The 10,966-nt window shown below is 41.5% G+C and overlaps 1 protein-coding gene across 2 annotated transcripts in view; it reads left to right on the top strand.

Annotated features, from left to right (window-relative positions):
* Positions 1-8,974: 8,974 nt before the first annotated feature.
* The window catches only part of LOC121375692, a 7,224-nt gene continuing 5,232 nt past the window's right edge, over positions 8,975-10,966 (top strand). For both annotated transcript variants that reach the window (XM_041503276.1, XM_041503277.1), the window contains exon 1: positions 8,975-10,004. In XM_041503276.1, the coding sequence (XP_041359210.1) occupies positions 9,017-9,967 (951 nt within the window). In that variant the 5' untranslated portion in view covers positions 8,975-9,016 and the 3' untranslated portion in view covers positions 9,968-10,004. The remainder of the gene's footprint in view (positions 10,005-10,966) is intronic.

A 10,966-nucleotide genomic window follows, 5' to 3' on the forward strand; every position in this document is an offset into this window, starting at 1 on the left:
GTCCAAAGCATGGATACTTTTGTTCTAAAAACTGTTCTTTTGTCCCTCCCGCCCCCCCTCCCACCCCCACCCCCCCCACCCCACACATATACAAAGCGTGTGCGTTCCTTCTCGCCTCCCACCCACCCCACCCTCGCTTCACATATTGTTCCTACGGACCTGGTTTGCTTGTGACAGATTTCCATAAACACGTGAAATCAAACCTGCTCAAGCGACCTCTATTACAGAGCTACGTACATATCTCTTAAGATGTCCCTCCCATATCATATAGTAACATCTACATTAAGTTGCCAATTTTTTTTATCCTATATTAGAGTTTTTCCTGGGCAACTTTTCTCAGCTCAGCACACCCTTTCAGTTCAAACAAATAGGAGATAGTGCATCCCCACCCATTTGAGATTTTACTTTAATGACCACGAGTGAATAAAAGTTTAATGACTTCTCAGCACGAAAGACTTATCGGCGACTGGGTAACAAAAGTAAATTAAAACAGTGTAAAATACTGTGAAAAGTTGCATCATTGAATTAGAACCAATGGTGCACACATACCAACATAAAATACTTGAAATGAATTTTAAAATTTCTTCACAAAATTAAACAAAACAATATTTCAATACAAGACGTTAATGTCAAAGTGTATGAAGATGAGGTTAAAAAATAATAATAATATTTGTTTATATATATATATATATATAAACAAATATTATTAGAGAGAGAGAGAGAGAGAGAGAGAGAGAGAGAGAGAGAGAGAGAGAGAGAGAGAGAGAGAGAGAGAGAGAGAGAGAGAGAGAGAGAGAGAGAGAGAGAGAGAGAGAGAGAGAGAGAGAGAGAGAGAGAAGAAATAACAACATAGCACCGGACTATCAACACCATTTATCACACATGTAATATTTTAAAAACAAAAAATATGTATAGACTTGAAAACATCAAAGATATTTGTAGAAATCATTTAAAGTTTTAAACGATACTGGAGTGTTTTATTTAATGACTCAACACACTGTAATTACGTTTATATCAAATATGGCGTCGAACATGCTTAAGGGTTTTATATGCAACACTCCATGGACAGAATAGTACATACCACGGCCTTTGTTATGCCAGTCGTGGAGCACTGGCTGGAACGAGAAATAGTCTAATGGGCCCACCGACGGGAATCGATCCTAGATTGTACCAGCCTAAACGATACCGCAGAAGATAAGCTCTGTCACTGAAATCAACCTTGCACCACGCTGAGGAACAGCACACGCAGTTTTGGTCGCATCAAAGGTCGTGGTATGTGCTATCATGTCTATGGGAAAGTTCATATAAAATATCTAGATATCTTGCTGCTAATAGAAAAAAATGTAGCAGACTTCCTCTGAATACTACCAAATGTTTAATATCCAATAGCCCACGACTGGTATATAAAAGGTCGTGGTATGTACTGTCATGTCTATGTGAAGGTTCATATAAATGATCTAGATCTCCTACTGCCAATGGAACAATGTAGCGGGCATCCTCTGAGTACTACGTGTCAAAATTACTAAATGTGTGACATCCAACAGTCGACGCATATCAATGGCGGTGTCGTTTATACAAAACATACTGCGACATTAATTAGTTTAGTCACCTTGAAAAACGTCTAAACGCTCACCAACCTTCCTCGTTTCATTTATTTCATTTCAACTTATTTTCGTGCTTATATCCAATTAAGGTTCAAGCACGCTGTCCTGGACACACACTTCAGCTATATGAGTTGTCTGTCCAGGACAGTGGGTTAGTTGTTAATTAGTTAGTTAGTGGTTAGTGAGAAGAGGATGTAGTGGGCTTATACCTACCCACTGAGCCCTTAAGAACTCGCTTTGGGTTGGAGCCGGTACCGGGCTGCGAACCCTGTACCTACCAGCCTGTAGTCTGATAGCTTAACCACTGCGCCACCAAGACCGGTTTGTATGTATGTATGTATGCCCACAAATGACTGTCAGGTCAAATGTCGGGAATTAACGTGCTTATATCAATTTAATGTTCAAGCACGCTCGTTGCGAGCACGATTTCTGACTAGGGCCAGAAACTGTGCTCACGAGAGGGAAGACCGGTTTAACCTTCCTCGTGTTTTATTGCCCTTAGAGTTTTAGAAAACATACGTGTAGATGTGAAAACCTCTGCCATAATAGACGGATTAACTCAAATGATTTTTTTTCTTGTCGCTTATCAAAAGTGATGGGTACAGTTTCATTTCTATTATACATGTGTACATGTATTGAAATGACAGTCACGGTTTTGTTACTATTCACTTTAAGGTGCCTTTCCAAAGGTGTATTTTTTTCTTGTCATATCACAGACATTTTGTCTGTAAATGCACTGTTCGTAAATTGCTAGCATTAACTGGGGATTTAACCACCTCATGATGCCTAAGTCAGATAAACAAAAATTCAAATATGAAGGGGGAGGGGGGTCGCTCCTTATTTATAGCACAATTGATGTTATTGTGTACAAAAACTATATTGTGAGACTGTTTACAAAAAGAAGGTGACGTATTGAAAAATAAAATTAAAAACTTTTTAATGCGTTTATCGTGTTTTTTTTGCTTTAAAGGGACACGTCCTAGTTGTTAAACATTACGCCGTTGTTTTTCGCTATTAAACCCATTTTCTCACAAATAAAATTACACTTTACTTACATTTTATTATTTAGGATATACATTTCCATTCACCTGAAGTGTTTTTTGGTAATCCTGGTAATCTCGGTGTTTGTAGTACCACAAAATGCATTTTTCGTATTTCTTAAAAACGCACGCGCGTCTGAAAAAAACGTTGAGCAGACAAGGTCTAATCTATTTTTCAAGGGGATCTTCCCGCTTCAACGTCACAGACGTTGGTATACCACGTGACCGTTATCATTTTGGTTCGGTTTGTTTTCTCGTGCACGGTTCGCGCAATCAACATCCGAGTTGTTGTCGTTTGCTTGTCGTTCATTTGTGAGGTTTTTCTTCACAGTTCGTGAACATTTTTATTAATAATAAAGTGCAGACAAGTAAGTATCTCAATACAAAACGTTACAAACCCTTAAAACCAATAATTTTGTTAAGTCTTACGATATCTGGAGAGGGGATACAACCTTGGGGGGGGGGGGGGGGGGGGGGGGAATAACAAGCTATATTGTTACTTTTATTTAAATAGAGTAGGACAAAAAAGACCTTTCCATTTTCGTCCTGTGGACGGGAAGTGCCTCCCCACCTCTGGTTCCTACAGACTGTACTACTACTACTACTACTACTACTACTACTACTACTACTACTACCACCACCACCACCACCACCACCACCACCACCACCACCACCACCACCACCACCACCACCACTACTACTACTACTACTACTACTACTACTACTACTACTACTACTACCAACAATAATAAACGGTGCATCTAATTGCTAATAACAATAGGTTAGCTACTAGTACCCGGTGCCGAATAGCAAATGTAGGCTAATTGCGATTTATATATAAAATGTATTATTTCAAACATTGTAGTATAGTCAGCATGGTCAGTGACGGACTATCATTGTCGTCTTATTCCGATTCAAGTATCATGATTGCTGCAGCAACCACTTCTTCAACAGAAACACCCATGTTGGTAAAGTAACTTCCTGTTCCAAACTCATTCCTTTCGCTGTCCAGGACAGAACAGTTGGAACATGCCCAGGAGAGGTGAAAGGAACGCACCCCAAGTCTGTGTGCACTCTGGGAAATTTGTAATGACATAGGCATTTCTGTGCTTCGAGCGACATCTACCGGTGACATCAGAATACTAAATTTCAAAATTATTTAAAGTAATTGGGTCACGGGGATTTCCATGGTATTTATCGATATAAAACCTGCTTTTTCACTCCATTTTATAAAAACGTGATCTAAGTGTATTACAGTTTTGTAGATTAACCAAAATTAGAATCAATTTTCGCGGGCTGAGACTAGGGTGTGCATCCCCACCCACCCTCGCTCTGGATTCGACCCTGATTTAACATCGCACTGTACTATAGGATTATCTTTATAACAAATAACATACAAATAAAACAATTTCAGTTGATAAAATTAAACAAAAATTATTTATAACTTTTTTTCAGGTGTTTCCATAAAAGGCTATACACCCCCACACTCACCCCCCCCCCCCTCCCCCCTAAAAAAAATAAAAAATAAATAAAAATAAGGTGTTCCCCTTGTCCGAAACTTTGGGACTTTTTGTATGTGATACACACCATTAATGCGAATGCATTGCGCAACAAAAACTTTTTGTTGCAATTTTGTTGAGGGTATGTCAAATTTTTCCATAAAATGACTGGACTAGGGTGTAGCACAGTGGTAAAGTGTTCAACTGAGGTGCGGTCGGTCTAGGATCGATTCCTGTTGGTGGGCCCATTAGGCTACTTCTCGTTCTAGCAAGTGCACCACGACTGGTATACCAATGGTCACGGTAAATGCTGTCCTGTCGGTGGGATAGTGCATGTAAAAGATCTCTTGCTACTAATGGAAAACTATAAGTCGAAATTACCAAGCGTTTAACATTCAGTAGTCCATTATCAATAAATTAACGTTCTCTGGTGGTGTCGTTAAACAAAACAAACCTTAGCTTTAACTTTTACTCCTATTTATACCCGTTAGTTGTATGCTTCCCTCATAATCTTTAAAGTAGACGGTTCTAAGACAAAGACTTCTGTTTAAAACATTAATGAGATGAAACACCATGATCCGCGTGTTACCAAGACCGTTATATAAACGCATCGGACGTTTGTGCATATATAATAACATAAGCTAACGGTATTGTGGCATAGAATTATTAGCGTGTTTGTGGCCAGTTAACAAACTAAACACGCAAACCTTTGCACGTAAACCAACATAGTGCCACGGATACATTAGATAAGTAAACGATACATTTGAAAGCCTCTAGAAGCAATACGGAATAATGAATAGCGGCCCTGAAGGCGAAGTCTTCAGGTTGAAAGCGGGGAGAAATTTGATTCGCATTCCAGTACTGGTACCAACTCTGAAAGGTTCAACGAGTGTGAGTCGGTTATACGACAAGATGGGTATATGTGTAGGACTCTAGTGGTGTCGTTAAAAACAATAGAAAAAATTCTCCACTCTCATGTGATTAAATCTGGAAGAAGGAAGAAAATGTTTTATTTAACGACGCACTCAACACATTTTATTTCCGGTTATATGGCGTCGGACTTATGGTTGAGGTTGCATAGTACCAAAGAAGAGAGTTCCGTGTCAGAGTTCAAATATTTACGGAGTAAAAGCAGCTGTGGGTGTGATTGGTAGTAATATGTGACATTGATTATTTGTGCAAATACTATTATCCATTGACAATAAATAAATACACTTTTATTTGTTATACAGTTGTTATGCAGTATATACCAGAGGTTGAAACTAATGCGGGGTACCCCCAAAAATGGAAGTGCAATTTTCAGCAAAAATGACGGTTGCTATTAAAAACATTAATTAAATCTCTTAAATCATACGTGACCCCCCCCCCCCCCCCCCATTTTCTTGCAGGTAGATTAGATGTGAGGTGCCACACTTTCTATTGCTGTACTTCATGGGTGTGTTGAAACGCTGCTTATATCAGTTTTATTAGTAAACGTTAACATTATCGGCAATAGGAATTGATTTGGTCTATTAGAACCTTGAGGACCACACAGATATTGAGAGAGGAAACCCGCTGTCGCCACTACTTGGGCTACTCTTTTCGATTAGCAGCAAGGGATCTTTTATATGCACCATCCCACAGATAGGATAGTTAAACCAGTTGTGGAGCACTGGCTGGAACGAGAAATAACCCAATGGGCCCACCGACGGGAATCGATCCTAGATCGATCGCGCATCAGGCGAGCGCTTTACCACTGGGATACGTCCTGCCCGTCCATGTGGGGAAAATGCATACAAAAGAATCATTGTTGACAAACGGCAAGGTGTCTCATGCTCATGTTGTCCCTGCGCGTGCTGTAACCTCACCATGGTGCAGGGCTGTAACATTCTCTTTGAGAATGGCCAATACAGCACAAATTGAAATTTTGAGTAAAAGTCAGTATCTATCTGTGATATTTGTATTTTTGCACAGTTCTTTACACTTTTTTTATATTTAAATCTTGAATTTTTATATTGATGTTGATCATCACCATATTTGTTTGCATTACCATAGTTTGACACCCAATAGCCGATGTATTTTTCGTGCTGGGGTGTCGTTAAACATTCATTCATTCATTCATTCATTCATTCATGCTCATGTTGGGACTGGACTGAACTGAACTTTATTTACACTGAGGCCGTAGACTACGGCATATTAGGTTATATACGCCTCGGTGGCGTAGTGGTTAAGCCATCGGACTACAGGCTGATAGGTACAGGGTTCGCAGCCCGGTACCGGCTCCAACCCAGTTCTTAAGGGCTCAGTGGGTAGGTGTAAGGTCACCACACCCTCTTCTCTCTCGCTAACCACTAACCAACTAACAACTAACCCACTGTCCTGGACAGACAGCCCAGATAACTCAGGTGTGTACCCAGGACAGCGTGCTTGAACCTTAATTGGATACAAGCACGAACATAAGTTGAAATGAAATGAATTTACACTCGGGCCGTAGACTACGGCATATGAGGTTATATGCATAGAGTAGTCAATATAATTGTGACAAAATGGTGGGTGTATATAAATGTACATACATACAAATATACACAGAAAATACACAGAACATCGCCAAGGTATTTGAAAGTACATGTATTCATAAATAAACTAAAAAATATTTTTAAAAGTTTTCTAACCACATCATCTTTTTTAGTGTTAAAATAATTTATATATATATATATTTGATTTAAACTGACAGAAAGAATGAATGAATGAATGAATGTTTAACGACACCCCAGCGCGAAAAATACATCGGCTATTGTGTGTCAAACTATGGTAATGCAAATAAATAAAGTGATGATCAACATCAATATAAAAATTCAAGACTTAAACAAAAACAGTGTAAAGAACTGTGCAAAAACACAAATATCACAGAATTTTACGGATACTGAATTTTACTCAAAACTTCAATTTTGTGCTGTATTGGCCATTCTCAAAGAGAATGTTACACCCCTGCACCACGGTGAGGTTACAGCACGCGCAGGGGCTGACAGAAAGATGATAAGTAACGATTTATTTCATTCTTGAAAAACATACTTGTAAATATAATAATGAAATTCATCTCAGATATTGTAATTATTACATAATGGACATATTCTAGTTTGTAGTGGTACATTTTCCCATCTGCCTTCGACCATCTTGTCACGTGTCAAACAGCGGGCTTGAATCGTAATTGATTAATAATTATTATCCTCATCGCCATCATCATCATCATCATCGTCGTCGTCGTCGTCGTCTTCGTCAGACAAGGTGTGGACAACGTCTCTCCTTCACTTTGTGGGTATGATGTCACAGTGTGCGTCTGAGGTGGGTGGGTCTCTAGGGTAGCTGAGTGAGTGGGTTTGGATGGGTGGAAGGCTTTGGGTGAGTGGGTTTAGACCACCGGTTTGGTGTGTAGGTTTTGATTGGCTGGTGGGTTGGTTAGTCAAGAATAACAGGCAGCATATCATGGTAAGCATTGCATCATGCAACTGGAAAGTGAGTCAAGCACCGCGTGGGTGCACAGCTGTTATTGTTGTTTGTCAAGACACCTAAACGTTTAGAACGCACTCTTTTTCCTAAATGGAGTTAAAGTTTGCTCTGTTTAATGTTGATTTATTTGTCATCAGCCACTGGATGTTAAACATTTGGCTATTTTGACGTATAGCCTTAGAGAGGAAACCTGCTACATCTTTTTTTATGCACCATCCCACAAAAAGGATAGCTTAGCTTAGTAACTGGTTTAACGTGTCCATTTACCACTGAGGTTTCGAACACGCCTATCCCGAGTCCGGCCTCCGATAGGATCGGGGGTCTGACTCGGGACAACAGGATAGCACAAACTACAGCCTTTAATATACCAGTCGTGGTGCACTGGCTGAAACGAGAAATAGTCCAATGGGCTCAACGACGGTGACAGATCATAGACCGACCGCGCATTAAGAAAGAAAGAAATGTTTTATTTAAAGACGCACTCAACACATTTTATTTACGGTTATATGGCGTCAAACATATGGTTAAGGACCACACAGATTTTGAGAGGAAACCCGCTGTCGCCACTACATGGGCTACTCTTCTGGTTAGCAGCAAGGGATCTTTTATTTGCGCTTCCCACAGGCAGGATAGCACAAACTATGGCCTTTGTATATATATATATATATATATATATATGTTCCTTTATATTATGTAGCCCTCCTATGCCGTTGCTGAACGGCCAGAGTGTAAATAAATTCTGTTCTGTTCTGTTCTGTTGAACCAGTTATGGATCACTGGTCGGTGCAAGTGGTCTACACCTACCCATTGAGCCTTGCGGAGCACTCACTCAGGGTTTGGAGTCGATATCTGGATTAAAAATCCCATGCCTCGACTGGGATCCGAACCCAGTACCTACCAGCCTGTGACCGCGCATTAGGCGAGCGCTTTACAACTGGGCTAAGTACCGCTCCATAATACTGGTTCAAAAGCAAGCGCTCTGATTAGACCAATACCTCAAGACTGTAAGAATTAAAGTTTAGTAATACGGGATGAAGAAGAAGTTTGTTTTGTTTAACGACACCACCAGAGCACATTGATCCATTAAACATCAGCTATTGAATGTCAAACATATGGTCATTTTGACACAGTCATAAAGAGGAAACCCGCAACATTTTTTCCATTAGTAGCAAGGGATATTTTATAAGCACCATCCCACAAACAGGGTAGCACATATCACGTGGTGCACTGCCCTAGACCGACCGCGCATTTGGCGTGTGCTTTATCACTGGGCTACGTCACGCCTCGTAATACGGGATGAGTGCAAGTATTTAAATAATTTCGAATTTGTTAAGTTAACATACTGAAATTACATTTTCAGTTGCATTCTTACCTCGACCTTCAGACAATGAAGTTGTCTAGCGAGAACGTGGTGATTTCTCTCCCCCCCACCCTGGGGGCTGTGTTGCGTGTACTTGGCCCACTAGTCAAGTACCGCATTGAACACAATGGAGACAGTGCTGTTGTAACCTTGAGTTACGGAGCTACCAACTCATCAGGATCGAAGAGGAGGAACCGGAGGCGGCGACCTAAGACTTCGCAGGGGGGACCAAACCTAGCGGCTCAACCGCCAGGAGCGGTCCCACCTGCCCCGAAGAGGAAGATCAGACCAACGGGAGCGAGACAGGGTGATCCAAACCCGGTGGCTAAACCACCGGGGGCGGTTCACTCTGCGCAGCCGCTCCCAGTTTCTGACCGGAAGCACTCGCCAGGAGCGGAACAGGGGGGACCAAAGCTGTCAGCTCCACTGACAGTGGCGATCCCTCCTGACGACCCACCTGCTGAGATGGAAACTGGACACGTCATCGTGACGGACCCCCCAGCGAGCCCACAAGCGCCTTCCACTGATGATGTTGTTGCCGACCCTGCAGCCGGAGGGGAGTCCAAGAGGAGGAAGATGTCAACGGTGTCCGAACCGGGGACACTCGACCAATCCGAATGGACTATCGTTTGTGAAAACATCCCATCCAAATGGCAGGGTTGTATCCACGGCGACTTCACCGACACCAACCAACTAAAGGGACTCTGGAATGAGAACAATTGGCGAAACCTACCCAACGGAATTGGAAAATACCAACTTCACTCAACAGGAACTGGCAACCAGATCCACGTGACTGCAAAACAGGACGGACTGTACAGGCAAGGACTCTTGATACCGGATATGACCAATACTACGATCCATCGTATCCTCAAGATAGTGCTGAGAGATATATATCCGGCAGCCATCTACAGGAATATCAAGGTCTTGATTGAAGGACTCCCCAACTTCAGGCCTGGACAGTCCATCACCTCACCATGAGTCCTGTTATACCAACCTCCTACCAACCTTTACCTCCGTGAGTACCAACCTTTTTTATTGGGCTAGTTAGACTTTAAACGTTTTGGAAGCAGTTCTAAATTCTTATGTTTATTTTTTTATAAGTAGTCTAACGCATTTTATTTTGGCGCCCGTTCAATTGCTCAAAATCACCTTAAAACTTTTCGGCCGAGCAGTCTTAACCATTTTTGGCTAAAATTTTAGAGTCCAGACATGTATCGGTATGCAGTACTCTTTGTAGACTTAGGTAAAAAACAGGCTTCACCGAGGAATCGAAATTCAGCCAATCAGAACACGGCTCCCACTCGGTGTTACTTCTTGTTTATGAAGTGTCTGCTAGTCGGTCCGCGCTAACTAAATGGCTTTTTTCCAAATTCCGCCCACTTCAAACTTACCCCCCCCCCCCCCTGCTCCGGAGTCAGTCACTGGCGAAGTCAGAGGCTAATTCCGCAGTGGGCGTGCCTGAACCTTCGTGGATAGGGGCACGTAAATATAGTTACCCATACCCATACTGAAATTAAACTGCGACCACTGCCGTCACATATGTTATTTCTTTCGATAAGCAGCAAGAGATCTTTTTCTTGCACATTGATTTACACAGACAGGGCGTGACTAACGGGGTACACGTGTAACACAAACTGTAACAAACATTTATTTTTTATTCATCTATCTTCTTGTGGGGTATTCCGAGGCAAAGCAATTTCAGTTATTTTAATCCTAGTAACAAAAGTCTCGATTGTCATAATGTAACGTTAGCTCACGCAGTGACATTCTCTTTTATCGAAACTCTTCGCCTCCACCCTCGTGACTTTTGATACCCTGGCGTCTTGCGGTTTCGAACGCGGGGAGGAAATTGGCGGTGTGTCGGACCAGCATAATTAGACCAGATAGGATCTGTGACACAGACCACAATAAAAAAAGCTATGCTCTGTGCGGTGAAAACATCGAGATAAATAGCCAAGAAACACGCAAAACCGCAAC

Source organism: Gigantopelta aegis, chromosome 6 (genome assembly GCF_016097555.1).
Source record: "Gigantopelta aegis isolate Gae_Host chromosome 6, Gae_host_genome, whole genome shotgun sequence".
NCBI classification, from domain to species: Eukaryota; Metazoa; Mollusca; class Gastropoda; order Neomphalida; family Peltospiridae; genus Gigantopelta; species Gigantopelta aegis.